The sequence below is a fragment of the Phycodurus eques genome, chromosome 15 (assembly GCF_024500275.1).
Source record: "Phycodurus eques isolate BA_2022a chromosome 15, UOR_Pequ_1.1, whole genome shotgun sequence".
NCBI lineage: Eukaryota > Metazoa > Chordata > Actinopteri > Syngnathiformes > Syngnathidae > Phycodurus > Phycodurus eques.
The window spans coordinates 6,633,178-6,646,930 of record NC_084539.1 but is presented as its reverse complement, the minus strand read 5'-3'; the positions used below and the strand labels follow the sequence as shown (position 1 = coordinate 6,646,930).

Genomic DNA, 13,753 nt, shown 5'->3' with positions numbered 1-13,753 from the left:
ATGAAAAGTGGAAAAGTGTTCTGTGGTCCGACGAGTCCACATTTCAAATGTTTTTTGGAAATTGTGGACGTCGTGTCCTCCGGGCTAAAGAAGAAAAGAACCATCCGGACTGTTAAGGACGCAAAGTTCAAAAGCCAGCATCTGTGATGGTATGGGGCTGTGTTAGTGCCAGTGGCATGGGTAATTTACACATCTGTGAAGGCGCCATTAATGCTGAAAGCTACATACAGGTTTTGGAGAAACATATGCTGCCATCCAAGCAACGTCTTTTTCATGGACGCCCCATCTTATTTCAGCAAAACAATGCCAAACCACAGTCTGCACATGTTACAACAGTGTGGCTTCGTAGTAAAAGAGTACGGGTACTAGACTGGCCTGACTGCAGTCCAGACCTGTCTCCCATTGAAAATGTGTGGCGCATTATGAAGCGTAAAACACGACAATGGAGACCCCGGACTGCTGAAGCTGTACATCAAGCAAGAATGGGAAAGAATTCCACCTACAAAGCTTCAACAATTCGTGTCCTCAGTTCCCAAATGGTTATTGAATGTTGTTAAAAGAAAAAGTGATCTAATACAGTGGTAAACATGAGCCTGTCCCAGCTTTTTGGGAACAAGTTGCAGCCATAAAATTCAAAGTTAATGATTATTTGCTAAAAACAACAAGTTTATCAGTTTGAACATTAACACTTGTAGTGTATTCAATTAAATATTGGTTGAACATGATTTGCAAATCATTGTATTCTTTTTATTATTTATGTTTCACACAACATCCCCACTTCATTGGAATTGGGGTTGTAGAAAAACAGTAATACAATTTTTCATGTAAGCTTTGAGTGGTTTATGTGATGTAACATCATATTGATTTGGACTGCCACCGCATCTCTTGATGCTCTAATTAAAAGCGGAATATTCTGGTTAATCACTTAGTCGAGCTGCACTGATGCAGTAAATTGACACTATTTTTAGCATCGTGGTGAGCCATGAGCGAGGTCATTTAGTCACTCGGGGGATCACTGACACCACCAGCAAAGAGGTTCTGGACACGTTCGACTTAGTCAGAGAGCAAAAGTGACTAATGTAACATGAAATATGAATGTCTGAATCTGGATACAAAAATAGACCACTTAGAAAAACTCTCACGGAAAAAAAGACCAACACAATTTCTTCTTATCTGGAATACTGCCAGAATGTTGCTAAATGGAAAGATGTGCTTTGAGATAAATGCTCCAACACTTTATAATTCAAATGTCACTTATAAATCATTTAAGTGGTATTAATATTGCAGCATCCCCTAAGAAAGAAAACATACAATAGTTTAGCTTAAACATTTCATGTAATCGTCATTTTATTGGTTTCCAATTTATTGTATTACTAAAACGAGAGAAATTATATATCACTTTGTTTCTGTTTCTCAAAGTACGATGACATGTACAGTTAAAAAACAGTATAAAATACTGCGGCCTATGGTTCTGATATAAAATATGACTAAAAGTATTAGAAGTACAATGATGTGTTGCAAAAGTAAAAGAACAGAAACTCTCTGTCCTTTTTGTCCTCTAACGTCACAATGTAAGGCATTCCTAATAAAATGATGATAACGTGATATCTTCAGTCTTTGTAACACAAGGGAGAATGCATTTTTGGAAAACTGGAAAACCCTTCTCCTCCATTCCATTCACTCCAATGGAATGGTATTCTACAGACTAAAACGGAGGTAGGCAATTAATTTTACAAGGGGCATGTGAGAAACTGGAATCATTTTTGGGGGCCCCACCAACCCAACATGGTAACCTCAGTTGTATTCAATATCAATTTAATGTCTTAAAATAAAGCAATGAATCTTAATGTTTTGAAAAGATCCTACTTGTGTCGATATGGTATTCCTGTATGTTGTTACAATTAGGACATTAATAATAATAATGAACAACTTGAAAACGTACAGGAGCGTGATATTCCATATTCCCGTCAAAGTCAGGCAGGTAGGCGACTCTGCTTGTGTGGTTGATGCGGGAGAAAGCTTGGTGGTAAACTTCTCAAGAGCATGTAGAGAACAAAAAAATATGTATACACATATACTTTACCTAATATACCTTAAATCAACATTTGCAAAAATACGGTTTTAGTGTGTGTCACTTTTTCTTAGTTTTTTAAAAAGAGTGCTGACATTTTGAGCACCAACTGCAAACTCAAATTAGCACTTATTTGTTCGGACTCCCAAATAATTATCAGGGCAAATCTCCCCCTCTTCCATTAGCTGTGAATATAAATGCAAACACGCTGCTAACATGCTGCAAGTACACAAGATGTTGAGCATGCAATGCTTGGAAGTACATGTAATTTATAATTAATATAATTGAGAGTCTTCTTCGGCGGAAACCAGGATATACAGTGATGGATATTTATTGGAAAATGCAGTCGGACAGAATGAGGTTCGAGACGTGACAGACGGAGAGAAAGGAGAACGGAGGGGGAGAAAAGGACAGAACGATCCCAGGAGGAGGACATTCACATCAGTGTGCCTCGCCACCACCAACCCCCCGCCATGCCATAGGAGCCAGTCGCCGCCCTTGCAGCATATCAAAACTACAGCTGTCACAAGCCTTCAAACGTTCTGTATCTACTGAAATGAACCTCTACCCCGTTCTTTCTTATAACTTCTTCAACTGTGAGTAGTGCCTAAAAGTCAAATCAGACTCTTACAGCCTCAGCTGTTTCAGGTCAAGGATATTCTGCTGTGCTTGCACTTCACACTGTGGGTAAACTGCACATAGGCAGTAATGCATATCAGAATGTGACACTAATTAGGTGGCTGCACACTGGGAAATCATTTTGTTGCCATTGCTAGATGCTGCAAGGCAGCCAATAGTAAGCTCACACTCTCTATGGAAAATGTTGTGTTGTTACACTTTTTTCATCACGTTTTTGTAATCATCTTGTTTGCTGCATTGAAGTTAGAAGTTGAAGTGGTTGAAGGAGGTCCATAAACTGTCACTTCTACAGCGCACCTTAGTCCCTTTTAGTGTTTATTTGCTGGTGGAGTGTTGAGTGCATCTGATTGTGGGTTATTGTTTTATTCCGATTGACACTGTCTGATGTACGCGTCTCTACGTGTCTGTGTTTGTTTGCATCAAACATACCTTTTGATATTATGGCTGAAAACTTCAACCTTGGTTGGGTTACATTAATGGTGGAAAAAGTTATGAAATTATTTATCTTGGTCTCATTTTATATATCGCAAAGGCCTGGCATTCAACCTGAGGACTTTGATGGATTTGTGGATGAGGATTGATTGAAAGAATAACGCGAGCACATTGTTAAATATGTCAATAAAGTACAACCGAACTCAGTTAGCATGCAATGTTTTGGCGTGCATGCATGCTACCAGATGTTTTAAGCTAGCGTATGTTTTACCACGCCTGCGCCCAATAATACGGTGCACCTTATGTATGTGTTAAATACAGAAATGGACCCCGTAAATGAGACTGCACCTTTTAAAACGGTTCGCCTTGTGGTTGCGAAAATACGGTAATTGCTGAGAACAATTGTAGTTGAATTGTTGAGATATAGCATTAAGCATTAAGCTCCTTTTCACCATTTCAGTTGTCCAGATTTTTGGGATGTGGCTCAAACCAAGTACTAGGGTTGGCCATCGAGAATCGAAAACCGATTGAAACCGGGACTGACGTTCCGGTTCTCCCGGAATCGTTCAAATTTATACATTTCGGTTCCCAGTTTCAATGCCTACGGTCCGCCGACGCCGAAGAAGAAGAAAATGGATGTTCATAATTTGGAAACTCTTTATTTTAAACCATGCAAAGGTTTTTGACCCAGCCCCCTAAAATAATCAGAATCGAGAATCATTTGGAACCGGAATCTGGACCGGAATCGCTCAAATTCAAATGATACCAAACCCTACCAAGTCCCGAGTGCCTCCATTCCATCAGTGGCTGGCTATATGGTGAAATTCAAAGTTACTTATTACAAGGCCCATTTCTACCACTACAACAGACAGTTAGCTAGCAAGCTATGCCTACAACCCAAAATCCATTCATCCATTCCATTCCATCCCTTCGTTTAAAAACAAGACAATAGACTTTATTTCAAATTAACAGTGCAAAAAATGCAAAAACGTAAATCTGTTATGATTCAGTTACTGGTTTGGTCCGTATCATCCGTCAGAAAATTGGCAAAAATGTTGTTCATTGTTTTTTAAAGTCAAAGTGAATGCTTGCAAATGTCTTATTTAGATTCAACACAAAGATAATCAGTTTGCTTTCATGGAGGACTACAGAAATCTGAGAATATTTACTGTTGAGGAGCTGAAAATTGAAGGATTTGGACAATTTTACATTTAACAAGCTCTCTAAATGATTAATCGATTATCAAAGTAGTTGGCAATTAATTTGATAATTGATTAGTTGTTGATCAATCGGTTAATTGTTGCACCGCTCGCTGTGTTTTAACAATAAACATTCCTTGAAGTGTCTCTGCTATGTGGACCTAGACACGACAACAGAGAGCGAGGTTATGGAGTATTGAAAGACCTCATGGTCTGCAGCGAACGGATGCGTCTTAGCCTACAAGCCAGCAAGCAATTAGCACCAAGTCCTCGGGGCATGGAATTTTTTGTGTTCCATAGCAGCAGCTGCCCTCGTTCCTCACCACTAATCCTGTGGTCCTGCTGGTATGAACATTTCAAGGCTAGCGGCAATCAGAATAGCCGAAGCTAGTGGGCTAACAGCTACTCTGATCTACAAATAACTTATTTTCATGCTCTCGGTCCCACGCAGATGTATTTAAGACTGTGTCGCCTTGTTGGTTGAACATTTCGCTGCCCCCCCCACAGAACGCTACAGTCAAAAGTCCTTTGTAAATTGGCCGACTGGAAGAGATGTTTAAAACCCATGATTAGCAATTAGTTGACTTCAAGCTTTAACCGTCGATGAGGCTGATATTTGATATTTGATCTAGTGATGATTCTTTGTGACATGTCTACTCGGACTCGGACTAATTGGTTCAACCAGTAGTTTCCACTTCTGTTATTTTAGTTTATTTTGGATCGACGATTTAGCTGATGTGAGTTTCCAGGAATGTATGTGTTTGTGTGATAACCATTTGAACATATAAAGCACAGGTGTCAAACTCAGCGCCCGGGGGCCAGTTCTGGCCCGCCACATCATATTATGTGGCCCGCGAAAGCAAATCATGTGCTTGAACTGCCATGATTCTTGCTAAAATCTGTAGAAAAAAAATTGAATTGTCATAGGGAATAAATATTTCCAACCATGTTTTTGTTACCAATACAATAACTTAAACAATAGTTACAAAGTATTACCCTTGAATTTCGATTTCCAAACTATTCAGCTATCAATTTGTTGTCTATGTAATAATAGAAGGAGTTGATTCAATATTTATATGATTTAAAAATCTTAACGGCCCTCTGAGAGAAACCAGAACTACAATCTGGCCCGCGACACAAATGAGTTTGACACCCCTGATATAAAGGAAGAGCTTAAATGTAATATTTATGTGTGATAAGCAGATGAAAGCAACTCAATTAGAATGAAATAATTAATTAAGGCTATATAAGCCTGAATAATCCTTGCTGTGTATTTGTACGTTGTATTGTAAGTCGGATTTGTACAACCACCGCTGCTCAACAGTCTTGATGTCTTTGCAAGCCTCACAATTAAAGATCCCAATTTGAACCACAACAGGAGATTTGTTGGAATGCTTTGCTGCCCTCCATTTTCAACTGTTTATAATATTTTTCTGTGTCTGCATATTTTCTCTGTGCACATTACTCATCAGAATAAAAAAAGGAACTATGAAAACCTCGACCAACTGTCCTATGACAACAAGCGAGGACCTAAGGTATATTTGCATGGTCAATGCACGCCGCCCACCAACTTTCCAAATGTAGCAACTAGAAAACCAGCCCAAACCAGTCACCAGCCGACCCAGAAATGCCCTCCACTCCCTTGGTAGCACGTGTTTTTTTGTTTGTTTTTGTTTTGTTTGGTTTTTTTAAGAAATTCCCATGTCGTTGAAATAAAGAATGGTTTTGCTATGAAAAATGTTTAATTTTCAGCAAGAAAAAAAAAACATCAGTGAGCAGCGCCCTGGCTTTTATCATTTTCATTTTCAATTTCTAAAACAAGGAATGCATGTACTCTGAACTCTCACGCTGTCACGTAAAGAGTTTGCAAGCCTTTTTCTTTGTGGAGAACTGGTAGTGTGGGACCAGCCCGTCTCCCGGATGCTCCTTCTTCCTTACTTTTCAGCAGCTATTTTTGTTGCTGAGGCAAAATATCCCTGTCACCTCCTTCACCCGTTTTTAGTTACTGGTTGCATTGACCTTTTTCTTATCCCTACCTAACACATGCACGTCCTTTTTCGGAGCCTTGATAATCCTCAGTTTGCATGTAAAACCAAATGCAAAAGGTTTTTTTTCCCTTCAAGCTTTTAATTTTTTGAATTCAGCCGGTACCCCACTGGATCGCTTTTTTTTTTTTTTTAACCTTTGTCTCCCGTTTATAAAATATAATCGGTCAAGCTCAAACCAAGCAGGTTAAGAAGCATCATGGTGTCTAAGGCATGGGAAGTAGCTGGCTTGACATTTCTTCTGCCCCGATCACAGGCAGAGAAAGTCCTCCAGTTCAGCCAAGACACTAACTTAACGGCCCTACTGCTGGAGGCCAAAGAACTGGAGGCCCGAGTCATCATCCTTTCTGCCAGGTGAGAGTTTCACGCAAAATAACATTTGCCAATCCATTTTCTGTACCACTTATCCTCACATTGATCCAATTTCTCACAGAATCCTCTTACCGTGAGACATTTTTTATGGGGGGGGGAATGAGATATTTGATGTTCAGCATCTATTAGAAAGTACAATTACGCTATGTGATTCGTTGCACTTTTGTAAATTTAGTGTAAAGTGCTAAAACGTATTGCATTGTCATGCTATCACATTTTGTAAGAATAGAGCATGTTTGATGGAATCCATATATTTTTCCTGTGTAAAGACAGTAAGAGGATGGCAAGACCACAATCAACATTTACACCCACACAATGTCTAGTGTTTGTAAGTGACTGCCAAACTACTTTCAACATACCTTGTTGTGATATTTTACTACGTTGTGTCCCAAAAACAAACAACCGAAGTATAATAAAAATCTTACGAAGATAAAAAAATAAATACATGAATGATGAACTAACATAGTATAGTGAGGTTAGATCCACTTATCTATGTCACTAGCAAAGATCTCTGCCTACCTCTCAGCTCCCAATCCAGGACTGTCAACATAACAAACACGTGTGTTCTCACAGGTAGGGTTGGGTCACAGGTGGAGCCTATCCCAGCTATCATCGGGCAGGAGGCGGGGTACACCCTGAACTAGTTGCCAGCCAATCGCAGGGCACATACAAACAAACAACCATTCGCACTCACATTCACACCTATGGGCAATTTAGAGTTGTCAGTTAACCTACCATGCATGTTTTGGGATGTGGGAGGAAACCGGAGTGCCGGGAGAAAACCCCACGCAGGCACGGGGAGAACATGCAAACTCCACACAGGCGGGGCCGGGGATTGAACCCCGGTCCTCAGAACTGTGAGGCAGACGCTCTAACCAGTCGCCTAGTGTGTCGACCGGAGCCAACCAATCAGAGGAAAGGGGGCAGTCTTATTCAAACATGGTCAAATCAGATACAAAACTGGGTCAAACAGAAGTAGCTGTCAGAGGAGCCTTTTCTGGAAACTAGGATGACAAAACCAAGGTGTTTTTTTTTTCAATTAAATTAACACTTTTATACTAAGTGCATGTTAGAGAGTCACTCTATGGAGATATAAATAGCCAAAATATGGGACACCTTTAAAGACAACAATTTGCACATGTATGCATTCAACTTGTTTCCTTTAGCTTCAAAGCATTGCTTGCAAACAACTAACAAAAATGAAAAACAAAATGTGACTGTATCTTTAAAAGCATTCACATGTAAATGATGTACATAAAGTGCATTCATAAATGTTAAACGAGTGAACACATACTGTACTTGCACATCGGTATGTATTTACAAGAATGAGCAAAATATTTAGAACTATATCAATGGGGACGACCGTACTTCTTTTGCATAATTGCATAATTATTGCATAATTATAATTTCCCATAATAAAACGTTGACCCGTCTTTTATGGTCCTTACTTGCAGTGGCTTTCTTTTTTTGCCAATTGCTCTCATTGGACCATTCTTCACCATTCATTTTGTATTATTCTGTCTTCTTTTGCTCTTAATGTCCTTGTCATCTTCTGCCAGCGAGGAAGACGCCGCCGCCGTGTACAAGGCTGCCCGCTTCCTCAACATGACAGGCTCAGGCTACGTGTGGCTGGTGGGCGAGCGGGAGATGTCGGGTAAAGCGCTGAGCGAGGCGCCAGACGGTACGTTCATCATCCAGCAGGGACCTGTGGCAAATACCCAAGTTAACCCGGGCGTAACTCAAAGGCCAATTCCAACAAACACATGATTAGTGAGATTACAAATGGATTCATTACTGTACATGATTTCACCATGGAACCAATGTGTGTCGTGTGATGGATAAGCGTTTAAACGTTTAAGCACCGAGTGTTTAAAGGTTTAAATGTGTTGTGTTCAGTACTCCTTGTTTTTGTCAGTTGAATTGTGTGTTTCCTGGCTATTCATTGTGCTATTCTGCCATGTTAATGTCCTGATTTCTAATGAACTATTAAGGAAGAGTTTTGCAGCTGGTAGAATGGTAAGCTACAACAGCCTTTCTTGTTCTCATTTCTTCATTTTCTCTCACTACATTGTAACACTTTGTGGTCACCAACTTTGTGTCTCTCTTCCCTCCCAGTCACCCTTACACAACAAAACCCCTTCTCAAAAAGCATTTCCCCCCTCTATTTTTTGTGCTGTCATTGTCTCCACTTCCACTGGGGCTTCTTGCAGAAGTCAGATGGACCTGGTTGCAATCAGAAAACTTAGCTGAAGTTGGATTATTGACTGGTCTGCTAGCATTTTTGTTTTAACACCAGGAATAGTTTGCCTGATTCCCCAAGTTCTGAATAACAGGAAAAGGATAAATGAAATCCAACTTCAAGGGACTCTTTACACATGCTGTGAAAGGTCATCAGTAGCAAAAAACAAAAAATACATTTATTTATGTTGCCCTGCCTGATGAATTATTTTTGAAGGCAGGGCAATTAGATGCTACTACTGATGTGTCACCTTTATTCAGGATGTCTAAACTAGAGGCCCTATAAGTTTTTGCCCACTTTGAGCATTGCAAAAGGATCCTGAGACGCAGCTCTTTGCAGATCAGTGATTGTTTGTTTGTCGTTGGATCGGTCATAGGTTTGATCGGCCTGCAGCTCATCAACGGGAAGAACGAGTCAGCTCATATCAATGATGCAGTGGCGGTGGTGGCCCAGTCCATCCAGGAGCTCTTTGAGAAGGAAAATATTACCGAACCGCCAAGAGGATGTGTGGGCAACACTAACATCTGGAAAACGGGGCCGCTCTTCAAAAGGTATGCCAAATTTTATGGCATATTCTTCTTTTTTGGTTTTCGAATTTTATTGAGAGAAAAAAGCATACATAAAACATGTCTTCATTTTATTTGTTTAACTAAGCCCTTTCAAAAAGACATACAGGAGAATGCAGAATGTAATGGTGTTATAATCTTGAAATCATAACGTGAAGATACAGACTCCTCATCGGACTCAGGGTTAAGACGTCTGATTGACTCAAGGGGTCACTTTCCTTGATTCACTATTTACATTTGGTGACAAAAGTCTTTCACAGCATAGTAAATGTTAATTATTATAGTCCTAATATAATGTATACATAACTCAATTGATGCATCTCTGACAGGTTCTATAAGAACTGTACATTAATGGTAGATTTATTTTATACGTTCCTAAGATGAGATTCATTATCCGATCCCCAAATTTAAGGTTATATTAGACTGTCGTTCTGCTTTTTCAGGGAGAAAAACTAAAGGAGGTGAAATTACAAAAACAATACAGATTACATAACATATTCTGTCTGCGGTACGTAAAATCTGCTGTATCTGCCTGCTGACCTTCAAGTGACCTACTTAGTTTTTTTTCAACAGCATAAGAGAAAAAAACTCCTTGCAGATGTGCTATTAAAACACAACACAATTCGCTGAAGCGTTACACTCCCACGAGAACACATACACACAGCACATTATTTCATGCTCGAACACACATCCACTGTTTCATTATGCACATAGCCTGTAATTATTCGCATTCACTTGCCACAGGGTGCTCATGTCGTCTAAATACCCAGAGGGTCTCACAGGACGCGTGGAGTTCAATGACGACGGAGACAGGAAGTACGCCCACTACAGCATTCTCAACTACCAGAAGAGTCGCCTCATTCAAGTGGGCATTTATAACGGGACACAGGTAAACTAACGGCCGCCACAATTATGCACAGGGATTCGCGTTAAGAATTTCAAGCTCTATTTTCTACAATTGTATGCATTGTTTTGCTTCTCTGCATTTTTTTTATTATTCTTTTATGCCATTTCCCAAGATAAAAAAAGAATAATAATCTTGAAGAACTAATATCGAACAAATATTGAAAGATGGCATCGAGGGATGTAAGAAATGACATCACATCGTGGGCTACTCGTTGGAAATGTAGATTGCTTCGCCTCTAAAACAAAGAATGGCATTTTTCTTTCTGAAACATGAGGCGCCATTTTGTTCAGCTGTGCTCAGCAGAAAGGAAACAGAACAGAAGACAAGCGACACTCGGGTCAACACTGGCTTGGTCACGACAATGGATGTGATGCTGGACACAATATGTGATGGGCTGAGAAAATTAATACTTCAGCTGTTCTTTATGAGTTTTCCTCAAGAAATATATATTTGTTAGTTTATCTATGTTGAAATGTCACCAGTCTGTAGGTGTCTTGATACGTATAAACACAATGCATCAAGCAAAGCATTTCTTAACAGAAATGAGAGTTCATAAAAAAAGAATGATATTATAATTTTAAAAAAATCATGACACCCTAAGGTAGGATACAGAAGTCCAAAGGCAATCATAAATAACAGAACAGCTGTGGTTACATAAAAATGATTTGTTAGTTATGCTTACTCCCAATGTTAAGGTCTTATCATCCACGCACCTCCTGTCAGCACCCAATTTTTAAACTGTATCTGCTCGTGTGTGTGTGTGATCCCCCTGTAGGTGGTAATGAACAATCAGCGGAAGATTATCTGGCCCGGTGGGGAGACTGAAAAACCGCAAGGCTTCCAGATGTCGACTCGATTAAAGGTCAGGTGGCTTCACATTTACACAGCGATGGTATGTTCACTTCTATGCATATAAACTATGACACATAGACTAACTTATGTTCCCTGTGAGACAGTGTGTAGAGGGAAATGAAGCCGCTCCATATCCGTAAGAGCTGCAGCAAGATATTAAACATGGATGTTTCAAATGAGGCCTGAGAAACGCTGGGCTTTACTCTTTTTATCTGTGCATATGTTCTTGTATCTGTCTCTTGGACGTCCATTTTCCATTGCTGTTAGATGGTCCCATAGGTTGGAAACAGCTGAAAGGATGTGATAAACAGCTTTCTGTCCTATTTGTTGTAGATAGTGACAATACACCAGGAGCCATTTGTATATGTGAAACCCACTATGCCGGATGGAACATGCAAGGAGGAAATTACATTAAATGGAGTCTTAATTAAAAAGGTTATCTGCACGGGGCCCAATGAGACCATCCCAGGTAACACATCAGGGACGTTTATATCAATGTGCTTTTAATGCACAGAAACCTACTGGAGATGCATACATACATATATATGCAGTAGGTATCTATATATGTATGCATGTAGCAGAGTGTGCCATTCAGAGTGTGTGATGACTGATGTACTGTGTGTGTGTGTGTGTGTGTGTGTGTCATATGTGCTCAGCGATTGTGTGCGAGCATAAGATCTGCATCCGGAGAGTGCGATGCATTTGTCCAGTCTACGTGCGCCGGATAAAGACTCTAAATTATAAAAACTGTATATTTCCTCAGGGTGGATTGTAATTAGCAACATTTGCTGGTTTGGTTACAGGACGCCCAATTGTGCCGCAGTGTTGTTATGGATTCTGCATTGATCTCCTGATCAAGCTGGCTATGACCATGAACTTTACTTACGAGGTCCATCTGGTGGCTGATGGGAAATTTGGTACCCAGGAGCGGGTGGGTGTCACTTTACATCACTCAAGGACATCTTTGTGATTCAGTATTTCAGTCAAGGCACAAAATGATGCACCCTATCTTACTCATGTTATTGTTTTGGGGTGGGGGGGATTTTGGAATTGGTCATTTACCCTACCTACCATTCAGCTATGAATGCCATAACTATGAAGCTGGTGCCATTCCGCTAAAAGACACTAATAGTTGAAGATACCTGTCATCAGTGTTTGAAAAAAGTGTTGAAAAATTATATGACACTGACTATTTATGTTATTTAACTTTAGTAATACTGTCTATTTTAATTCTGTGAACAGGTAAACTAATAATCTTTACTGCCGCCTGTAATGATTGACGTGTAGACCAACCAATGAAGAGCATGTGACGTAAGCAGTCAGTCAATGGCGCTGCGAATAATACTTTGAATGTAGGCCATCGTACTCGGTATTGTGTAACAATCACTTCCATACAAGTGATTGGGGGGAAAAAAACCTTTAACCAAAATAGTTCACGACAATCTATGACACATCATTGGATTTGCAGAGTTGCTGAGCAATACTCTCTTAGAAATAAGTTTCTCAGAGAGTTCTTGAAATAAGTTTCAAGAACACAATTATATTGTATACTTCTGGAATTAAGTCATTTTAATTGATAGTGTCCTGATTATCATGTTAATGGTGCTCCAGGTGAACAACAGTAACAAGAAAGAGTGGAATGGCATGATGGGAGAGCTCCTGGGGGGCTTGGCTGACATGATCGTTGCCCCGCTGACTATAAACAATGAACGAGCCCAGTACATTGAGTTCTCCAAACCCTTCAAATATCAAGGTCTGACCATCCTCGTTAAAAAGGTAAATTCATCACTTTGCTATTCTCTCAAATTAGGTAAGCACCAACTGAGGTGGCATGTACAGTATCATCCAGATTTATAGTCCGTTCAGAGCGATAAAATACCACATTAGCCCCAGTGCAGCCAAAATGTAATTTAATACATGATGATAATATTGTATTTTTTCATTTCAAATAATTGCCAAAAAGTATTGTGTCCATTACATTTTGCATTAGATCCGCATCTGAGTTTTATATTAGGTGAGGAATTGCACAACTGCAGCAAATCCCATTAGTATACGTGTGGATGTGGTAACTGGAAACAGAAATGTTCTATTATTAACATGCTGACCACTCATACTTTGGGAGCCTTAGACTTGTAAATGACATTGCTTGCTGATCTATAATGATTGTATTTTCATCAGAACAATTGTTGAATATGGCGGCACAGTGGACGACTGGTTAGCACATGTGCCTCACAGTTCTGAGGACCGGGGTTCAAATCCCGGCCCAGCCTGTGTGGAGTTAGCATGTTCTCCCCGTGCCTGTGTGGGTTTTCTCTGGTTACTCCGGTTTCCTCCCACATTCCAAAACATGCATGGTAGGTTAATTGAAGTCTCTAAATTGCCCGTAGGTGTGAACGTGAGTGTGAATGGTTGTTTGTTTATATGTGCCCTG

General features: G+C 39.9%; 1 protein-coding gene across 9 annotated transcripts in view; it reads left to right on the top strand.

Annotated features, from left to right (window-relative positions):
- The window catches only part of grin1a (glutamate receptor, ionotropic, N-methyl D-aspartate 1a), a 40,261-nt gene that overhangs the window by 12,244 nt on the left and 14,264 nt on the right, over positions 1-13,753 (top strand). For 3 of the 9 annotated variants that reach the window (XM_061697619.1, XM_061697617.1, XM_061697624.1), the window contains exons 4-12: positions 5,814-5,876; positions 6,643-6,740; positions 8,318-8,439; positions 9,374-9,548; positions 10,308-10,452; positions 11,246-11,332; positions 11,656-11,791; positions 12,126-12,253; positions 12,934-13,098. In XM_061697619.1, the coding sequence (XP_061553603.1) occupies positions 5,814-5,876; positions 6,643-6,740; positions 8,318-8,439; positions 9,374-9,548; positions 10,308-10,452; positions 11,246-11,332; positions 11,656-11,791; positions 12,126-12,253; positions 12,934-13,098 (1,119 nt within the window). Of the gene's footprint in view, positions 1-5,813; positions 5,877-6,642; positions 6,741-8,317; positions 8,440-9,373; positions 9,549-10,307; positions 10,453-11,245; positions 11,333-11,655; positions 11,805-12,125; positions 12,254-12,933; positions 13,099-13,753 lie in introns of all 9 variants that reach the window. The other 6 variants (XM_061697621.1, XM_061697620.1, XM_061697625.1 and 3 more) reach the window with 3 other exon arrangements.